The sequence below is a fragment of the Podarcis erhardii genome, assembly GCF_964252035.2.
Source record: "Podarcis erhardii genome assembly, chromosome: 5".
In the NCBI taxonomy this organism is placed as follows: Eukaryota; Metazoa; Chordata; class Lepidosauria; order Squamata; family Lacertidae; genus Podarcis; species Podarcis erhardii.
In genome coordinates this window covers 62,283,459-62,305,665 of record NC_138509.1, presented here as the reverse complement: position 1 = coordinate 62,305,665, position 22,207 = coordinate 62,283,459, and the positions used below count along the sequence as shown (strand labels likewise).

The following is a 22,207-nucleotide window of genomic DNA, read 5'->3' as shown; positions in this document are numbered from 1 at the left end:
CGCCCCGCTGCGCCTTGTGTGCGCGCAGGCGGGAGTGACTCGGCGGAGGTGCGCGGCTCGGCGCGGGCTGCAGGTGGCGGCGGGGAAAGCGGCGGCGGCGGCGGCGGCGGCAGCAGCAGCAGCAGCAGCGCCATGAGCGGGACTGGGGCGGCGGCCAGCGCCGCTGCCGCTTCTCTGGCGGCGGGCAAGAGCGAGAAACTGGACGAGGCGCAAGCGCTGGCCCGCAGCTGCGCCGGGAGACCCGACTTCCAGCCTTGCGACGGGCTGTCGATGTGCACCACGCACAGCCACGGACGCTGTTTCCGCCTGCACTGGTGCTGCCACCTGGGCTGGTGCCACTGTGAGTGTTTTGGGGGGACGAGGAGGAGGGGGAATGGCGCGGGATGGGCGGGCCGCCCGGGCGAGCAGCGCGCCTTGGCCCCTCGCAGGACTTCCAGAGGCTTCCTTCCTCCCTGCAAGCGCAGGGAGCCCCCTGGCTGAACGCTGCAGAGATTCCTGTCGAGGCGGGGAGTGGCGCGCCGTTTGGGTGGTGGTTTGCTAGCCGGGAGGGAGGAAGAGCAGGCGAGCATCCCCGAGCCCCGGGGGGGGGGGGTGAGAGAAGCACACCCTATTTGCCCCCCTGGGATTCGGATCCTGAGGGGGCAGGCAAGCTCTTGCCCGCCTTCCTTCCCTTCGCCTCGGTGGCTCTGTGGTGCCCGGAGGGCAGGATTTGACGGCGAGATCGATAGTGGCTGATCGCATGGCACCCGGAACACGATGGATTTCTCCATCCTCCCAGCCTGCGTGTATCTGATGAGGCAAGAAAGGGATGGGATGGGCTCGCTGTAAAGCTGTGTTAGTGGCAGTAATGGGTAAAAGGTGGAAGGGAAGGAGAGGGGTGCGCCTGCCCTTCGTCTCTCTTGGCAGAACAGAACCACACTCCCCTCTCTCCCCGCTCCCCGTATCGTTTTTTTGTTTTAGGGGGGCTGAGAAGCAGCAAACCTCCCATATAATCCTAGCCTCTGTCGCTACAAGAAGGAGCTCCCTCTTCTATCTCTGATAACCGCTGGAGTTGTAGATGCCTTGTATATGAACACAGATGTTCAGGCAGGAAATGGATCCAACATTCCGTGGGATGGGCTGCACTATTCGTAGGTTTTCCTTGCTGGATTCTGTACACTAAGAGTGGCTCTCATAATGTGTACGAAGTCTAAGTTATATCAACGTATAAATACTAGTGGTTGAAGCAAGGCGTTTAGTTTGGCTGTCATTTTTATTGTATTTGTTAGTTGGATTTCTTACAAAGTGAGGCTGAGTGACTTAATGCTAAAATCAGCTAAGAACCAAAAAAACAACAACCCCAAACCCTAAAAAGACAGTAGTACAAATAAAAGGCTAAAAAACACAGCTGAACAAAAAGTCAAGACTACAGGTCCTGTTTTACCCAAAGAGGCCATGCTACCACCCTTCAAATCAAGAGCCAAAAACCTCAGTAAATAAGAGAAAATTCTTTGCCTGGTGCCTAAACCTGGATAAAGATGGCACTAGGCGTGCCCCTCTGGGGAAAGATCAGAAATACCCATCAGAAATACCTTCTTTTGTGGGCTTGCTGTCTCAGGCTAGGCTTGCTGATTCATAGTGGTTTTAAAAATTGGTGGTTTCTATTATTTATTCTCTTATAGTATGGAGCTGCATTTAATAGAGCCTGTAATCTTATTGCTATCTCGTTTCCAAGCTATTAAAGGATCTTCCCTGGCAACCTGAAATTTAATCTATGCCCAAAGAATGCTTCTAAAATGTACTAAGGAATGGTTTAGTTAAAATGTATTCATTCTCAATTAAGGTTTTGGTTTTTTGGTTTAGTCACACACAGCCCTCCCTTGTCCAAGCTAGAAACACCTTATTGAATGATATGAGGTGATCCAGAGTGAAGGGCAGGCCATGCAGAAGAAAATAGATGATAAACGATTTGCTCTTTCTTCCTATTTTTATTGGTATAGTTGTCATGAAACTCAGTGCCACACCATCTATCTGGAACAAGTCACACAGCAAATCTCAGTTGCCTGATGTGGCCATTTCATTATCTACAGCCAGAAAACTGAGAGGTAGATGCATTGGACTTGTTACAACAGAGAAATTGCATTTCAGTTTTCTGCTTCAGCATCCTGTTGTTCCCATCCAAGTCTCTGTGGGGTTTTCTCTCCGTTCACAAAGCATCATGACTCATGTCCCAGTCCTTGTGACCTGAGGAAATTTATATATTAGGGTAGGATTCATTGTCATTTTCTGTTTTTAAACTATATCTCATTTGTAAATTTAGAGGATTGTTGTATCTCCTTTTGAAAACTGCTTGCTCCACAATAAATTGTCAAGCTATCAACTAATGGTGTGTACTTCTTGTCCAAATCTATATTTTTGTACATTTTAAAGGCTTTACCTTTCCCTTTCTTTGATCTCATTGGGTTTTGCTTTCCACCCCTTCATCTTGGAGGCCCTAGTGATGCATCAACTTGCTAACAAATGGCAATAAAACTAAAATTCACTTGGGACTGAGGACATGGTTAGGATGAACTACAACTCCACACCCTGAGTTATATGGACACCATCATTCTTAAACCCACCTTACCACTTTGTGCTGTTTCAGCCTACAAAATTAGGCTGTTGCTGAGTAGAACAGTGCTCCACTAAAGCTCTAATGATGTCATACACATTAGTGCTCACTAAATGCTCTCTAATAATGTTTTTGGTTTCCTGTTGGTAAAGCACACTGTTAAGCCTTTTTGAATCTGCTGCTTTAGTGCTTCTAATCAAGTGGATAAGTTGATTCTCCCACTTGCACATCACTACGATCACAGCCTGATCAGGTGCTTTCTCCGATACAAGGATTGACCAAGATTTCAGTAGAAATACCCCCGTCTGTAACTGATCTTAAAGAGCTCTTAGCAATTTCCAAGGACTCTGTGCAGATAACCATTAAAACAATGCACTCCTTTCCATTTTCAGTGGAGGGAATCCAGCCAAAGTTATATCAGGATTGGACAGAATGGCACTCGGAGGGCCAAACTGAACATTATGTTAAATATATATTTGCATTTGCTTGAGTGTTGTGTTTTTTTAAAAAAAAAAATACTGTATTTTTTCCGTGTATAAGACGGGGACTCAAAATTCAGAAAATAGGGGGAGATTGTCCCCCATAAGCCCCCCTTTTAACATTATTTTTTAGTAAATAAGCCTAGTCTTATACACGGAAAAGTACAGTAATAGCTCTGGGCCTCCTAATTTGGATTGTGACTATAGCCCTGGTGGAGGGGTCTTAACCCTTTCCCTCTGCTCCATGATCCTAAAGAAAATTTCCTCAAAGCTATTTGACCCAGGAAGACATATCTGCAGTTGAAGGGTTTTGTCCCTGCAAGTCAGAAGGTAACAGCACTCATCCTAGACATGGAGAATTAATGAGTTGGTACTAGTTGCAGAGGGACGTGGGTGGCGCTGTGGGTTAAACCACAGAGCCTAGAACTTGCCGATCAGAAGGTCGGCGGTTCGAATCCCTGTGATGGGGTGAGCTCCCGTTGCTCGGGCCCTACTCCTGCCAACCTAGCAATTCGCAAGCACATCAAAGTGCAAGTAGATAAATAGGTACCGCTCTGGCGGGAAGGTAAACGGCATTTCTGTGTGCTGCTCTGGTTTGCCAGAAGCGGCTTAGTCATGCTGGCCACATGACCCGGAAGCTGTACACCGGCTCCCTCGGCCAATAAAGCGAGATGAGCGCCGCAACCCCAGAGTCGGCCACGACTGGACCTAATGCATCTCCAGGTAGGGCCAGGAAAGGCACCTATCTGCAACCCTCAGGAGCCTTTTCCAGTGAAATTGAAACACAGGTAGGGCCCCTCTGTCTGGCCTTCTGAACTCCCTATGCTACACCTCTCACTGGTTCTTCATACTCCAAAGGTCCTTGACCTCAGTCAATGCCTCTTGCTTCTCTGGATGGAGGATGTGAATAAATATTACATGAGTTGCTTCACTCACTTTTGCCTCTGGCTTTGTCCACCACTGGCATGCAGCCCTCCAAAGGTTGCCCAAAAAGGAATGTAAGCCTAGGGCTGAAAAAGATTCCCCATCCCTGGTGTAGGTAGTGCTGAACTGGATGCCACAGTGGTCTTTTAGAAGGCAGCTTCCTTGGTTCCAAATGGACCATCTCTCATTTCTAGGACTTGCTCCATTTATTAGTGCTAAACTAATGATTTCTTTGTTGACATACTCTGAGTCTGCTGAGATTTTTTGCCAATGGAGAAACAGGGCTGGAAAGGAAGTGGGAAGCAAAGTTCTTAGGGAGAAAATTGAGGCATTATTGAGGACATAAATATCATAGGAATCTATAAGATCACAAAGGCTTGGCTAGACAAATTTTATTTTGTATTTTTATATTGTAAACCACCCTTCAATCCTCAGATGAAGGGCAGCATAGAAATGTATAAAATCAAATAAATACAAAATTAGGCAGCTGAATGTCCTTATCTAGGGGGTATTGATGGTCCCGCTGCTCATCAAGGATTGAGTCCCCACCTTTGGAGTTCCAGAATGAGGTGGCATGTTTATTTTCAGTCTTTGGTGAAGGAGCAGAATTGTGACACAGTGGGCACAGAGCAACAAGAGGGGGCATGAGTTCAGTGGCCTGCAGAGTTCGCCCCACACAATTCTTCCTGAACCTGCTCGCTTAGCTGATTCGTCCCTAAGTGAAAATTGGCAGTTTATGATTACAGTATTTAATGAAAAGCTCCACCAGTAGTAGCTGTCGTTTTCCGTCTTTCTCTACTTTGATGCCAGCATTTTTTAAAGGTAATTTAAGGTCCACCCTGGATTTCTTCTTTTTTACCTCCAGGAAAACCAGTGCAAACAATTATAAACTCCTTATTAATTTAGCACAGGCTCTGTATTTGTTTCCCCTTGGGAATATTGCATATTTAAATATATACCTAAGAAATGGCTTGTAACTTCAAGATGTGGGAAATGGGTAATCAGTACATATATGTACACTACTAATGTATTAAAAGTAATTGGCAGTCTTACTTTCTCAGATTGATGTATGAGCAGATTTTGGAAAATAAAAGCAATTTTCAGTATACAACATGAGCAGCCATTTTGCCATTATTATTTATGGCAAAGTTATAAATGTCAGTTTTTGTAGCTTCAACAGACCACAATTTGGGGGTCTCAATATATTGTTTTCCTATATATTTTATGGCAAGCAGTATCATGCCTTTCCATTCTAACCTCTGCCCTTTATGTATAGACAACCTTGGCAAATAACCCATATTGCCTACTCCTAGTTATGTGAGCAAGGAGATACTGAGCATAGCTAATTACAATTGTTCTTCTTGGTAAAAAAAAGTGACTGTTGCCTTGGGAGCAATTTTATATTATTGCAGAGCCTCTCAATTTTATTTTTGTGTGCTTGGGAACAGTAAATGGTAGCTATGACCAAGCTGGAACATACTTATCTTTTCAATGGGCAATGGAAAGAGACTTCATAGGAACTAGGTCCTGTGAGACGTCACTCAGAACTGCTTAACCCTGTAAGTTCTGACAGGACAAGCAAAAGTATGGAGAGTTTCCTAGACAGAGTAACCTATGAGGCTGGGAAGAGCAACTTTTTGGGGGATGTGAATTAACTTCACAGCCATGGATTTATTGCTTGAGTCATTAGAATATATATAATGGTAGGTCCACAATATGAGATGGAATGGCATATGAATTAACCCTAAACATTTTATTTTCCCTACAGTATCTCTAGTGGCATACTGGCTTATCTGTAAGGAGGTTTTCCTCCCTTTGGTGCACGTAACTGAAGGAAACCCCCAGATCCATTTGGCACCTTGGTTCTTTTTGGGGTTTAGCCTCACTACCTATTTATAGCATATTTTTGTTCCCTAAAATCCAAGTCAGCAAATCTTGTGGCATTTTAGATTGGGTCCAGATGTTTGAGATTTTAGTCTTGAAAACATTATGATTCTCTAGATAATGTACACTTCTGCATTATTATGAGGGGCACATCAATTTTTCTCAGTGCCACATATGCCTTCCAAGGGCATAGCATTATGTAATATGGTGTGAATTTTGGTAGCAGTGACATTGACTTCCATAGCTCCCTCCTCTTTATGCTTACTTAAATAACAGACAATTGGAAAAATACAAGTCTATTAAAATGTTTTTGTATTTTTCTTCTTTTTCTACCTCTTTCTATCCCTTGGTCTTTGAGCATCTTACAGTATTCTTTTCCTTAATGTTAGTAGTTGTGTCCCTAAGGCATCTAAGAAAATCAAACAATTTGGCGATAAACGATACCAACTGAAATAAAAATGACATTGTACATAGATATCATACCATATTACCAAACCATTACAACCAATTTATCACAGACATTCGTAGTATGTGAACATAGTTGTTAGTGGCAGGCAGACTGAATGTGATAGCTATCATGTGTTCACTATCATTTCCACTGGTTGTGTGAATTGGCCCTGAGAATATCTGTTCCACAGCTGACATCTGTTTCTTTTATCTCTATGATGAAGAGAAGGGAGGCCTGGATTGCTCAAGTGGCAGGCATGAACAGATGTGGAACAATATCAAGGATTAAAATCAAACCTTCACATAGAAGGATTAATTTTGCACAGTGCATTGATTTTTGCTTCAGAACTCTGTAATAGTTTTTTTCAATTAAGCTCTCTTTTTTTTGTAAATGCAAAACAGCAGGATGCAACATCACACACATTATACATCTCCTGAAATAGCTTTTTGAAATATTATCTGATATTGACCTACTGGTGCTAGATGACCTTGAAAAGGCAGCTAAAGAGTAGACTTCTAATTCTGAACATATGACTGAACTCTTTTTTTTTTTTTTTTTTTTAAAGAACCCCTTTCTATTTTTGCGAGGAAAATGGAATGGCCAAGTGAAATCCAGTCATTATAGACATTTGCCATTTTTCTTAGACCATAGCTCATCATTCTCTTTAAGTTTCACAGGCATCAGATAGTAATAATTTTCTACCAGTGGTACATTAATTGATAAGGGATATTTTGAGGACCGATGAAGGAGTAGCTGTGATTACAGATGGTGTTCTGCATGTGCAACATTGTCTGAGTTGATAATTTTCTTGGGAGTTTATGGGCTTTGTCAGAGTGCATGGTTTTCAAGGCTAGCAGGGACCACTCTGACCACATAGCCCAGCCCAGAGAGCATCACAGAGTAATTTATTCACTTGAGGATATTTATTACTACTAGCCAGCCTGACTCACTTGTAGATGAATTATAGTGATGCTTCATTCAGGCTGCAGTATAATATGCCACCTGCACTTCTTCTTAATCTTTTCTGGTAGTTAATTATCCACACTGTTAAAAAAGTGGCATTTCATTTCTATCTTGATTTTTTAAAAATATAATTTCACATTCCGCTCCTTGAATGTATCTTTAAATTTTCTGTTTGATATGTTGAAAGAGCCCTCTACAATCAAATAGCATCTCCTGGGACAGGTGTTTAAAGTTTTGTAATCAAGTTGCTTCTCTTGTGATTAATCTGAACAGATTGAGGTCATATTCAGCCCTGTTAAAATTGTTAGCAGAATCAATCACAAAATGGGAGCTGATAACTTTATTGTAGAATATGAAAAGAGGGGTGGGAACTGTGAATTAGCAGAAATATATGGATTTTTCACTCGAGAGAATCGCACATCATCAAAATCTTAATTCAAGACAAGTTTACATGCCTTTGTGTGGATAAGGATGCTCTCAAGAATCCTTTGCTGTATTTGTATACACATGTTTTTCAAAATTGGACAAAAGTGCAAGTTCTTGTATTACAAATTGCAGGGGCACTACTGTCATTGAAAAATGTAACCAGGAAATATGACCTTGATCTAACCCTCCTTTAAACTCTCAGAATTGGTTTTGAAGTCTTGGCTTTTGGGAAAGCATTTTCTACTTTGGGCTAATAGAGTAGAAAGGAAGCCTTGGGTTTAAATTGCTGTAACATGGCTTGATATTAAATACCACAAAGAACTTCTGAACTATAAGAGAGGCTGAACAACGGAGCAAGTGTTTTGTGGTTATGGAGTCTTCATACTTGGAGGTTTTCAAGGAAGGTTCATCTAGCAAGCTTTATATTACATAGAATATTCTGGCTTGGGGAAGGGATTCTTGACTAGATGACCTTCTATACTCCCAACAATTTGTAACTGTTTCATGACTTCCTATTCTTCCTGTAACTAACTCATTTGCATTCATTATTGGCAAATAATGAATATGGGGGTTGAAGACCTCAGAAAGGAGGCAGCATAAATTGTGACAATATGTAATGAATTGGAATTTACATGACATGGATGCCTCTTTGGATCTGGGGGGGAGGGATAACAATGAAAATGGCAATGGGCTCAACAGACAAAATGATTCCCTACCACACGATTTTGCGACAGCCACCGGCATCATGGGCTTTGAAAAAAGGACTCTGCAAATGCATGCATGATAAGTCCATCACACTGTAATGAAATCTCCCATGTTCAAAGGCAATTGACTTCACATTGCTAGAAGAAAACCTTAGGAGCATATTATCGCCTTCATGTGTAGGGTACGCATGTATGATGGCTGGTAACCATTGATAAAAGAATGTTGGATTAAGTGGACCTTAATCTGATCCAGCAAGGGAGTTCCCTTAACATGTGTGCCTTACTGAGGGGTCTGGAAGTTCCCAGGTCTACTTTTTCAAGCATTTTTTGCTATACAATATTGACTAGACTGTTGTATATGATAGGAAGCCATATATCTTGTCATTATGCATATAAAAGCTCCATCTTATGAGGAGAATCCTATCCTCAAAGATTTGTGCACATAACATGGAAACATAAATGGTGAAAATGCATGATGCCTCAGTTAAAATAATGGCTAACTATGTAAAATTTGGCTATGTGTATGTTTAGAACATGAACTCATGGTTCAGCCTCTTGGAAATGAGCTGGAGAATTTTAGTTTGTTGAGTGACTGTTCATATTACAAATTCCAGGAAGCCTTAGAGGCCCATAAATCATCTGCTTACCTGTGTTTACACCTTGCTGCCAATTTAAAGCTTCATTTATAATCCATAAAAGGTAAATGGGTTCTGGAAATAAGCAATACAATATACAAACAAAAATAGTCCAGTGCATCGTTACACTTCACTTTGACTAACTCAACAGATGATTAGATTAAGCATGTATTGAGTACCTATAATTTTGAAAGTTTGGAGTTATATTTCATGGTAAAAGCTGATAGTATTTGCCAGTTGTGAGTTTTGTTAATACATGTGTTATGGACCTCTGCACTTTTTTCATTTGGCAGAAGATCAGCAGTTACAAGTTCTTCTATTTTATTTTGGAAAAGACCCAGATAATCTTTCCATTACCAAAGTACTACAAAACATGGCCAGTTCCCTAGGCTTTATTGAAATGCTGCCATTGCTAAGAGCACTTGTTGCAAAATGGTTTACACATTTAGCCTGTAAATCTAAATGCACCCTGCTAATTGAGAGATAAGTTGTGGAAATGTTGGCGCTAGCTCTTGAAGGAAGGGTAGCACAGAGACAAGCCTCAAACCTGCGCAAGTAATATGGGCAGAATTATGGCTCATTGAGATATTGACACTTTAAATTGAAGATCTAGTTTAAAATGCTGTCTTCCAAATATCCCTATCCATTTTTTCTTCTTCTACCTTACACCTTTTACTTAATCTTCAATCTGTTCTGGTTTTTCTTATGTTGTGAACAATGTACCTTTTATTTTCATAAGCGTTAATATAGCTTCATGCATGTGATTCTGTTGGATAGCTTAATTGTCCCATGTTTTGTCTGTGTCTTTTCTTAGCTCAACAGTGGAGTCTTCTCTGTAAGCTTTTCCCAAATTGGAGTGTAATTTTTATTACTTTGTAGCTGTTTTCATTATTAAGTATCCTTTTTGAAAAACATGAACCTCCAAGTTAATAAAGGTGGTGATTTAGGGGGGGTGGAAACAGAAGCTGAAAGCGCTTTTCATATGTGAGCAACATTACAGAGGTTCAAAGGTAAACTGGAATGCTGGGATCAATAGAAGCAGAAAAAAGAATGCTTAAGCAAATCCTCTGTTTATTTCACGGTTAGATACCTTCAAATTAGCAACAGAATTTGATGCTGTGAGGCAGGGATGCATACAGACTGCTCAATTAGTAAAGAACTCTTTTTGAGCTCAACCTATTGACTTGTTTCTAACATGTTTTGCTGGGAATTTTTTTAAATGTAAATAAACTAATATTTTGATGAGTTTAACAACCAGCATTGCAAGGGGTTGATCTAGATTACCCTTCCAACTCTTTAATCCTATTATTCGATGAAGACATTCCTCTCTTTAAAATCAGTGATGTGGTTGGAGAGGATTGGTGTTTGACTTTAGGATAGCATAGACAGAGAGTTGTGCCCAAGTTCTATTAAGTGTAGATCCATTGAAATTAATGGAGCTAAATTAAGACATTTCCATTACTGTCAGTGAGTCTGCTCTAAGTAGGACCAACATTAGATACAATGCATAAGTTACAGATAGATTCTTACCTATCTTCATGCACATATTTGAGCTGTCACCCAATTTTTAAAAATCTGAGGCTACAATCCTATACTGTATATAAATGTAATTCAGTCTCACTGAGTTTACTGGGGCTTAATTCTGAGTAGACAAGTATAGGATTGCATTGCCTGTTAATTGTATCAGTCTCCATAGGTTAAATCTACTCCATCTTATAGGAGGGGATTCTTTCTTTTGGATGGTGTTTGCATATGACCTTCTTAAAGTATGTGTGTTAGCAGGGGGAACCAAACTCCCCAAGCTTAATATCTGCCATGATGGAAGGAAAATGTTTCTTTCTTAATATCTTCTCATTGCTTTAATTCCTAGGGGAGTTTTTATGCCTCCTGTCCCAGTAGGTACAAAACAATAGTATCCTGTCCGCTGTACCACTCATGTTTAATCTGGTGTTAGAAAAAGCATAGATAAGAATACAAAATCCAAAGTATGTGTTGAATCTTATACAGTGGTACCTCAGGTTACATAGCTTCAGGTTACAGACTCCGCTAACCCAGAAATAGTGCTTCAGGTTAAGAACTTTGCTTGAGGATGAGAACAGAAATTGTGCTCCGGCGGCGTGGCAGCAGCAGGAGGCCCCATTAGCTAAAGTGGTGCTTCAGGTTAAGAACAGTTTCAGGTTAAGAACGGACCTCCGGAACAAATTAAGTACTTAACCCGAGGTACCACTGTATAAAAAAAGGAACAAGCTGTTAAGCTTCTACTGGTTCTAGACAAAAAATATATCCTCCAATAACTCCCTAAAGGAAACTGGTAGAGATTGTTTACAATAATGAGGTAGCAGTGTAATTGCACATTAGTGGAATTGATTGATTAGGTTGATTATACCATGTGAGCAAATGTTCTTTTTGCTGCAAAAAGACCTGTCATGTCTGCAACAAATGAGAACTATGAAATTCAACTTCTTCTACTTCTGGGAAAAAACAAAAGCACTGTATGGAGCTCTTGATCCAAATATGGAAAACAAGTCTCTACCCTGATTTCCCAGAATGATATGTTGCTATCAAGTATGTTGCTCTTGTGAGGGCCAGGTCTTCTACTTCTTCCTTAGTATACCGTTTTTGCAAATGCAGATACTGATTTACTGCTCACAGTTCTCCTCCTTTGTGCCTTTGTGTATGTTAACGTCTTACAAGCACTGTAGATGGGTCTGGCCCACAAGAGCAACCATAAAATTGGTATCTTTTAAAGTGCCACAAGACTTCTTGTTTTCACCACCACTGAGCTTTCTGGAATCTGAAAGGTTAAGCCTCTCCCTTGAGCCATGAAATAATTGGTAGAGCAGCTGACCAGCAAAGGCTTGGGTGCTATAGGTTTTCTGCAATGTGATGTTACGTGTTGCTTTCATTACAGAGCAGCTACTCCCAATTTTCTGGCACTTTAGTATGAGCTCTCACACAATGCATGTACTGACTTGTGATTGGGCCACAGTGGTGATATTGAATTACCTGCTCCTAATGGAAAAAGGGCAAATCCATTTCCCCCAAAGAAAGCGCAGCTCTGCTGATGGTGTTTGTGATGGAACAAAGCACTTTATTTCTTTCCTTAGAAATAAATGCATTCTTCTAATATAGCCATTAATGCTTACGGTTCCTTCTAAGCATCAGACAGTGTTTGAGTTTTCACCTGGTCAGGGTTAATTACCTTGGCTGCTTTTAAAAGCCTAGGCACAATTCATTTTTTTATGTCAAATTACATAAGGCTTGTGGGAGTCAGGTGTGCTTTGAACAAAATAAGAGTTTTCTGTATGCCTTTTTCAAATAACATTCATTTACAGATTATTCCACAAAGATTTGTTTCCTTTTATTATACTCAAGTACTAATAATCAAGTGACGTTGGTGGGATTCATAAGCAAACTAAGTTTATAGAGGTGATATTTCCATAGCTTCACAGGATGCTGCCTTATGTCAGCTTTTTCAAGAATACTAGACCAGTGTGTTCTCAATGTCATTGTGCACAGCCACAAGATATCATTAATGAAATCATTCTTATGCATTTAGCTCTGTCACATTTTTGAACATAGTCACGTTTATTTAGGTGGATGGATTGAGCTCCAAAAGGGCTGGCACATAGGGGTCGTAGACCGTAAATCCACCACCAAACTGAGATTCTTTTCTGCATTGTATTAGTTAAGCTTTTTCTTTGGAACATGCTCAAGCCTGTCTAGAGCTACTTGTACAGGACAAATGACTTTGTGAATAATCTTCTGTTAAAAGCTAAGAATTGTTTCTGTGGCTTAATTTGAGTCAGTCTTGCATCCTGGGACATTTTTACAATTCACGGGCATGTTAAGTTTAATAAAGGAGAGTAAATTGCAGCAGCTTGCATTTCCCTTGCCACTCAGTAGCTGCAACAAGTCTCAACGCACCTGGAATTAGGAGACAGAGTTTCCAGGTCAAAGGATGCATTTTATATATATATATAAATGTGAGTCTTCGTACGTCTCCTTTCAGAAATTGAACACTTGCATTTCCCGTCATTCTTGAAATTCCTACTAGCATGCTTACTTTCATAGGCATACATTTGGGGAAGTAGGTTATAATTATATACTATAGTATGTGATCTGTCTTGGACCCCTGCCATTTTCTGTGCATTTACTAGTAGAACATATGCCTTCTGAATAAACATAGTGATATAAGGGGCCGCTGACAAAGCTGCAGTATTTCTTGCTCATGAAACCTTTGAGAGTTTCAAAGATGCGGTGTATCTGATTGTTTCTGAGTACTAAGCGAGCCTGACCTTGGATGCTGCCAGGATAGGAGACCACCTGGGGACCACATGCAAGTCATTCCGAGGCCCTTGGAAGAAGAGCATGGCAAATACAGTAGGCAAAAAATCTGCAGAGGCAAAGATTAACTCTTGGCTTCAAATACTGTGAAAAGCTACCCGCACAAGTATCAGCCTACTTTGCTTTTTTCGCTTAAAATATTTCTATGATGTGCTGAACCATTTTCTCAGGACAGTTTAAGACTGAGATAAAAAACAGATGAAAAATAAATAGATCAATAAAACGCATACATACCTAAAGCCCAGATAACAGGAACTGATAGAAGGAGCTGGGAAAGTAAGAGTGGCTTTACTTGGTGTCAGCATGACATCAAGCTAGGCATCGAGTGAGGCTCTCTGGGGTGCTGAGAGAGCTGAGGTGCCACTACGGAAAAGACCCTTTCTCCAGTAGTCACCTGTCACACATAACCCGGCAGGAGCGCCCAGAGAAAACGGCCTCAGAAGGTTATTGAGATCAAGGTAGATGACCCTCCAGGTACTCTGGTTCCATGCCATGCAGGACTTTCAGGGTCAAAAAAACAGCACATTGACTTGGGCCTGGAAATAGACCGGAAACCATTGAAGCCAGGAAAGCACCAGCATGCTATGTTCATGCTCTCCAATTCCAGTTAGCAGTCTTGCTGTGTTCTGATTTAACTGAAGTTTCACACTGGAGTATTGCAGTGTATTGTGCATGGGTCTGCCTTTGAAGACAAATGGGACAGGACATGAAAAACTGAAGCTTTGTTGTCCCTGTCCAGATAGAGTCATAGTTAGTACACCAATAGAAACTGGAAAAAGGTGCTACGGAGGCAACCTGCACTTCTAGGGACATAAGATGAACCAATTTTGTATATAATACTTTAGGAGGAGTGCAACTCCCTCCAGAATGGACAGAACGCTGCTCACCTAGACAGATAAGCCAGTACTAGCCATATCCTCAAACCTCCTCTCACCTAGACAGATAAGCCAGTACTAGCCATATCCTCAAACCTCAAACTTAACTGTTACATGTAAACATAAAACAGCATGGAGGATAGAATAGCACCCTGTGGAGACCCCCGAATCACAAGTGCCAAGCAGTCTAGCAGTCTTTCCCCAGCATCACCTAGAATTGTCTATCCAAGTAAGAGTAGAACTAGTTAGTCCCCCAGTCCCCAACTCATCCAGTCCTGGGGTATGAATACAGCAGCTCTGCACAGGGATAATTTCTATTTTGAGTCACCTTTGTGTGTCTTGGGTATTATCAGCCTTCCACAGTTGGTGCGTTTGGAGGCACAGATGGGTTGGTTTCCTTGAGTAATGATTGTGAGCCAGCAAGAAAATAAAAAACATATCCCATATCTCCTGTCTGCAGTCTCTAATCAAAACATCTTGATCTATAGTGTTCTGCAACATAGCAGGAGCCAGTCATTATTTTGGAGTATTTTAAATTTAGCATTTCCTGTATTGCAGCCCTAAATCTATTATTTGGAAATAAGTCCCACGGCTTTCAATGACAGTTACTTCTCAGAAAGTTTGCTTAAAAGATATTAGGAAATAAAACATGAAACATACATTCTGTGCAACCCAGTTTACTTGGAAGAAATAACAGGTTATGTTTAACCCACATGGCAAATACCTACATGTGAACAGAGTTGTCAGCAACTCAGTGTTTTACCTGCCTATTTGGTATCATTGCATTGGTTTCAATATTAGGTGTTTGATTTTGGGTTTTTTAAAATCCTGTATATTAATAGCAATCTCAGTTCTGCTTATATAGGCAGCACAGCACTAGTCATGCACAAGAGGGAAATAACAGCAGACGGGGGAGACTCCCAAGATCTGCATGAGTACAAAAAATATTTAGGAAATAAAACTTCAAAGGGGACTCCACATCCCCAATAAGGGCTGAGTATGTTTGTTCAACAGGAAAGTGCTTGTGGTCAAGGACTGAGACTTATCTTCTTTCTTGGCCATGAAACTCACTTGAAGAACTGTGTGTCAATCATTCTCACACAGGTATTGTTCTGAGGATATATTTATTTAGTTCATAAAATTTATACACTGCTTGATTATTGTTAAAACAACTCTCAAAGTGGGAGGGAACCACACAGTCCTTAAAATAAAGTTGAATGGTGTATGAATAGAATATTAAATAAAAATAAAAAGTTGGAAAAGAACCTTGAAGGTGTTTCTACTCTCTAGAGCTCACTTCAGTTTGTAGCCTATAGGTAGAATCCAGCATAGGTCTAGGATTCTCCTTGCACAGAGCACTTTCCCCCTCTCGTTTCACTGTACCCCCACATGGCATCTGGAGCAAATTTTGGAAATGCACAGGGGAGGCGAGGTGGGGAAAAGTCCCATTGCACAAGCAGAAGTCTTGTTGGTAGTTCATGCATTCATTCATTTCCTCCCAGGCCACATTGTAAAGCACAGATTTAGCGACTGTTTCTGTTTTGATAAGAGCATCTGATACTGACGGTTTCATGTTTCTTAAACATCTTATTCGATTTTTGATGCAAATAGTTTTCGGTCCACTTTCTCCCTCCTCTAAAATGTTGCTGAGTTTCTCAAGCAATTCAAGTAAGGTATATGATTCGCCTACATCATGCCTATGCAATGGTAGCGGCTTATCTGATGGGAAACAACATTTGAATAAGGATGAGCAAACACAACTTTCAAGTAGGATCTAGAAATAATCAAAAGCGAATAGATTGTTTTCTTGAATGTTCACTGGGTGTCCAGAATTATCACCCGAACTCCTGCCTGGAGTTCTGGGCTCTGCGTATACAGTGGCGTAGCGTGGGGGGTGCAGGGGGGGCGGCCGCACTGGGTGCAACATCTGGGGGGCGCGCGCTAATCTAGTGGAAGAGACTCGAGTGCTAAAATCCACGGGTTAGGGGGCGCAAATTACTTGCCTTGCCCCGGGTGCTGACAACCCACGCTATGCCACTGTGCGTATATGGTGTAGATTGGAGACTTCAGACTCTGCTAAGAATTTCTCACCATGAATGAGGCCCTATGCACCCTCTTCACTTGTGTTCCTTACCAGTGGCTGAGAGGCCTCACTTACAAAGAGAAATCTGTATTACAGCCTGAGGCCTTCAGACCCTGCCGTTTAGTGCTTTCATTTCCTCAAAGTAGGGCCTAAAGGCCCAATCTGAACCAGCTGGCATTCATTTTCTATGATTTCCCAGCATCCCTGACTGAATTATGCATGTATGGAGGATTTCTGAGCCTCATGCCTACGTCCCTGAGGTAAGGGACTGGGAAGGCCTCAGCAGGTCTGCATTGGTAGTGCTGTAGCCTCACATCAGGGTCTAGAGGCAATAATAGGACTGCCCAGGAACGTGATTTTTACTTCTACAGTTTGTATGCCATTTGATCACAGTAATCTCTATGTGGCACGCAATAGAAATAAAAATGCATTCGAACTATAAAATCAATATTTGGTTTAAAAGCCAATTGAAATGTAAAAGGTCTTCAGTAGATGCCAGAAGTGCAACAGGGAGGGTGGCCTGTTTCATAAAATAAAAAGTAAAGGTACCCCTGCCCGTACGGGCCAGTCGTGACCGACTCTAGGGTTGCGCGCTCATCTCGCTCAAGAGGCCGTGAGCCGGCGCCGTCCGAAGACACTTCCGGGTCACGTGGCCAGCGTGACAAAGCTGCAACTGGCAAGCCAGCACCAGTGCCGCACATGGAAACGCCGTTTACCTTCCCGCTATAAAGCGGTACCTATTTATCTACTTGCACTTAGGGGTGCTTTCGAACTGCTAGGTGGGCAGGAGCTGGGACCGAACGACGGGAACTCACCCCGCCGCGGGGATTTGAACCACCGACCTTACGATCAGCAAGTCCTAGGCACTGAGGTTTTACCCACAGCGCTACCCGCGTCCGGTTTCATAAAATAGGGTCCACAATACTGAACAAAAAAATTATGGGAGTAGGACTTGCTTTATTATCCTGATTAATTTAGCACTTGCTTTATTATCCTGATTAATTTTAGAATGGAGGTGGGCTCCAGGGTTGCCTTGACTCTGGTCTGAAGTGAATTTGTTGCCGGCAGGAGGAGAGCAACTCCCATAATCTAGCTACACATTTTATTTTTGCAAAGCATGCGCTTATCTCAACGTGAAGCTGAAGCTGAATTCCTGGATTCCATATGACCAAATGTCTGTCTTCTACTTTCCCTCTACCCAAGAGCTCTGCAAGAAACATAATAGAGACGCATGGGGATAACATTATTGTTGAAAAATGTTTGTAATCGTAGAATGGCCATTATTAGGATGCAGGGTCCACCCGCAACACATGCCTCCAGATTCAAGTACTCCCTGTGGTGAAAGATAGGTTGGGGTTGTCAGGCATTTGCTTAATGTTTTTGCTCTACACTGTTTGTAGTGGTTAACGTGTGTAATTGACACAGATTAGCACTGAAAATAGATAATTGTCAATCATTTTGCATTGACTGGAATTAGGAGGATACATTAATACATAACTACTGGTTTTCATAAGGTCTGTGCCTTGGGCTTACAAAATAAGAGCTTTGGAAGGATGGAGAAGATGGGAAGATGTTAGCTGTGCTAGCAAGTGCATATATGGGGAAAGGAAGCAGATGCTAACGAAGGCATGGCTGCTTTGTTTGCCAACTTGTTTAGCTTGTAATTCATTACTGAGAACCTGGAGAGTCAGAGAAAGAAAAGCGCCGTCTCAAAATAGATCCAATTAGTTGTGGGCAAGAACAGTAGAAAGTTTTCACTGAGTGTTTACCACAGTGGCATCTGAGCACAACAGTAGTCCTCCATGTTTGTAACATTTCTGTCACACAGCTGCTCATGATGCATTTTAGAAGACATTTAAATTCTGTTCTTTTGGGTTTTTGAATTGGGCTCAGATTTCTCATTCATTGCAACAAAGCTCAGTCTTTTTGCTTTTTAAAATTCTATATGGCTTCCTTTAGCAGCGCTTTCAAGCTTCTTGTTCAATACAGCATAAGAGCCCATTTTACAGCCAGCATAATCCTATTTTCTTCTTATTTAGCTGAATTATCAGAGTGCCAGTGGCAGTCACAGCTTTGGAGTCCTTTCATATCCTGCTTTAAAACTTCTTCCGTTGCCAGCTGCAGCCACAATTGTGTCCAATACTACCAAAGGGGAAAATGCAGCACCCTCCCAAAAGACATATTTGTGTAGTAGGGAAAACAAAATAAATGCATTGATGATTCTGGAAACATCTTCTGATTGCTTTTCTTTAGAAGAATTATCCTAGAAAATGGCACTTATGGAAAGCTTGCTTTCAGTTAAAACAAAACAAATTCCTTCCAGTAGCACCTTAAAGACCAACTAAGTCAGTTCTTGGTATGAGCTTTCGTGTGCATGCACACTTCTTCAGATACTTCTTTCAGTTGACTGTGAAGAAAAATAAGCCACAAATAAGAATGTGGAAAGAGCCCAGAGGGATTAAACCAAGAAACCATCTAGATCAGGGTTGTTTCCCACAGTGGCTATGCAGATGCCTCATGGAAACCTGTGTGACTTGCATTCGGAAAGTCCCATGCTCAATTTTTGGCTTTTTCAGGAAGGGCTGGGAAAGACCTCCGAGGGCTGCTGCCAGTTAGTGTGGCACAGAGCCTGCAATGGTTCCACCCTCCTCCCACTGGCCTAGCAGTGACACACATTGCTTCTGTGCTAGACTGGGAGAGAAAAAACCTTTCCCTCATCCAGCGAAGAAGGAGGAGGAACAGATTGCTCTGTTCCTGCTCTAGCAGCTCACTTCCCTTCTGCACTAGGCTGAGAAAAAGAAAAGCCTGCTCACGCACCCTAGCATAGAAGGAAAGTGGCTGGAAGGAAATGGTGTCAATATGGTGTGGGTGTGGAAGAGAGGAGAGAGAAATGTGGGGTTGGGTAGAGAGGAGTGTTCCCACCCACCACCAGTATGCAGCCCCTAACCACCCCTCAATGGGAATGTAGCCCTTGACTTTTTAAAAAGGTACCCCACTCATTTTGTAGACAATGCTGCTATTTTAAATGCCTTTTTCCTGTACACTGCCTAGATATTAGTCTATTAATGACTTTTATAAATCCTCAACTAGGTGAACGTACTGGTACGTCATATAAGGCAGCTTCCTATGTTCCTAGCCTTCTTGTCACGTTACTTCTCAACAACTGATATTCAGGGCCTAATACCCGTTTTGTTCCTGACCTAGTTCCTACACAGCAGAATGTGGCTTCTAATTCATCTTTTCATATCCTTCACAGGCAAATACGTCTATCAGCCTATGACTCCAGTAGAACAACTTCCAAGCACAGAAATACCTGTTCGGCCTCGGGGAACCACAAACACCATTCAGATATCTGTCTCGCTCACGGAACACTTTTTGAAGTTTGCACCTGTCTTCCAGCCACCGTTACCCCCAGATTCCCCACGGTTCTGCACAATCTCGGACCTCTTTATTGACAATTACCGTGTGAAATGCATCAATGGGAAGATGTGTTACGTGCAGAGGCAACCTCCTGCTCCCCCCAATAAAACGAAGCCTCAGGAGGTCACCACACGCAATGCCTTAATTTTGAGAGAGAATAATACACCAAAAATAGATCATTGCTCTTCCCCCTCCAGCTCTGAGGACTCTGGGATCAATGCTGTTGGGGCTCACTATATGGAGTCATGTGATGAGGACACAGAGGAAGGGGCGGAGCTAAGTTCAGAAGAAGATTATAGTCCAGACAGTAGCTGGGAACCGGATGAGTGTCCCCTCCTATCACCCTCACAATGCGAACTAGAAGTGATTGAGACCATAGAAACCACAGTGTGAAGTGCTGAGCTGGAAACTAGCTAGGCATACTTAAAACAATACCGGTTTTCTAGCATTTATACTAGCTTTTTTCTGACAGGTCCTTTTTTCCAATGCACTTGACAACCCACAGAGGAATGTAGTTAACATTATTTAGTCACTTGTGAATTAGTTGTTTGATCCTAATCAAACCACTGAATTTTCAAGAGCCCTATTGTATATTTTTAAAGTTACAGATTTGACGTATTTTTTAGTTCTAGACTGTGCCTGATTTTGGTATGGTGCACTTAATTTGCAAAAATCAGGTCAAATTGTGAGCTGTTCCTATTAGTTCCAAATTACTCCTTCAGAGCAAGGAGGCAGCCTTTCATCAGCACACCAAATGTTTGGGTGAACAAAGCCCTTTATTTAGTTTTTTTATTTTATGTAGGAGACCAAGACCCACAAGTTCTGCACCACACGTTCTGCAGTCAGTGTACCCCCTTTTCAAATAACCTGCATGCACACCACCCTTTTGCAAGCTGCAGAGTAACTCAGGGGGTTCCCAGAATAAGCACAATATACCCTTATTAATCATAATCCTGTTGGAAAAGAATGATAACGATGCCTGAATTTAAAATCTTTTTAGGGTGAGTTGTTACACTGCCAATTGACCAACTTCATTTGGTTTTCAGTCTGACTTAAATTGATTCATGTGTTACCAACTGAGGCCAAATTGGATTGGGTTGCAAAGATATGGCATAGATTGAAGAGCTTCTAACCTGAAATAGGTTCATGATGTCAGTGGCGTAGCGTGGGTTGTCAGCACCCGGGGCAAGGCAAGTAATTTGCGCCCCCTAACCTGTGGATTTGCGCCCCCTAACCCGTGGATTTGCGCCCCCTAACCTGTGGATTTGCCCTAACCCCAGATGTTGCGCCCGGTGCGGCCGGCCCCCCCTGCACCCCCCACGCTACGCCACTGCATGATGTCAAACTTTGTTTTTCTCTCTCCAAACCTGCCAGATGTTTTTGCCTGGGGTTTGAACACACCCATGGCAAAACTGATTATGTGAATCTGCCCTTGCCATCTGCTCATGGCAGACAGCTGTCACGAGCCCATTATTTAGAAAAGTCTGTCCAGCTGATCAGTGGTATACCAGCAGCTTCTGTAAAAATAAATAAATCACCCAACCCTTTCTGCTGTGCATATGTTCAATACATGTACACCTGAACTTAATTTCATAAGTCAAATAATTGTGCATGAATTGACATGGATGGTAGAAACCAGCTCAGTACTGTAATAGGGGTGTAAAGGTTTTGTTCGGCTTACTACTCTATTGATTTCTTATTACTCTGAGCCAGTAATGGTTTAAGATTTAAGTTTAGTATTGGCTCCAAATTAATATCAGTTCGGAAAAGGGCAACTTTCCTGCTGGGTTGGACTATGGCTCCTCCCATGGTGATTAAGGCAGGAGGGGAAAAAACTTGTCCAGATGTGGTTGGCTTAAAGACCATTTCCATGCCTGTTAAGGTGTCCAGCTAAAAGATACTAATTCCAGCTGCTGAAACACTTTGGTTTAATCAAAGTCTACTTGAAAAAGTCACAGCTAATTGGTCAAACTTTTTCTTCCTTTCACTGTGTCCTTCCAATTCACATTGAAAGTTCTCATGTAACATATAGAACAGTGTACAGTGAGTAAGACAGGTCTTTAAACCCCCTCATGTATTTGCGTCTCAGCTTTAGTTGTACAGAGGCAGGTTATCCTCTGGGGAGAGATGCTCTGTGAATCAGTTCAAGCATAGTGGCCCTTTGAGTCCTAAGGATTGGGGTGGGGGGAGTTTAGTTTTAGTCAGAAATAGATTACACTTCAGGGTCAAGTGCCGATGGATATATCGCAAGACCTCCCCAAACAATATGCTGTGACCACATCGTTTTTCTGACATTGGTTACATCACTCTCCGTAAGTCTTGGTGAGAATGAACATATAAATATGTACAGATATATCTCTCAGTATTAGATTATTTTATGCTGTGTTGTTGAATGCTGCTCTATAAACACTATCCTAACACATTACGAA

General features: G+C 41.9%; 1 protein-coding gene across 1 annotated transcript; it reads left to right on the top strand.

Annotated features, from left to right (window-relative positions):
* Positions 1-20,717, top strand: LOC309342716 (UPF0524 protein C3orf70). The gene is made up of 2 exons (XM_081863538.1): positions 1-340; positions 19,615-20,717. Exons 1-2 carry the CDS (start codon positions 133-135, stop codon positions 20,169-20,171), a joined length of 765 nt encoding a protein of 254 aa, XP_081719664.1. The 5' UTR covers positions 1-132; the 3' UTR covers positions 20,172-20,717.
* The last annotated feature ends 1,490 nt before the right edge of the window (positions 20,718-22,207 follow it).

Coding starts and splice junctions, on each gene's coding strand:
- LOC309342716 (XM_081863538.1), top strand. CDS start 133: ATGAGCGGGACTGGGGCGGCGGCCAGCGCCGCTGCCGCTTCTCTGGCG. Junction 341..19,614: donor CCACCTGGGCTGGTGCCACT/GTGAGTGTTTTG, acceptor TATCCTTCACAG/GCAAATACGTCTATCAGCCT.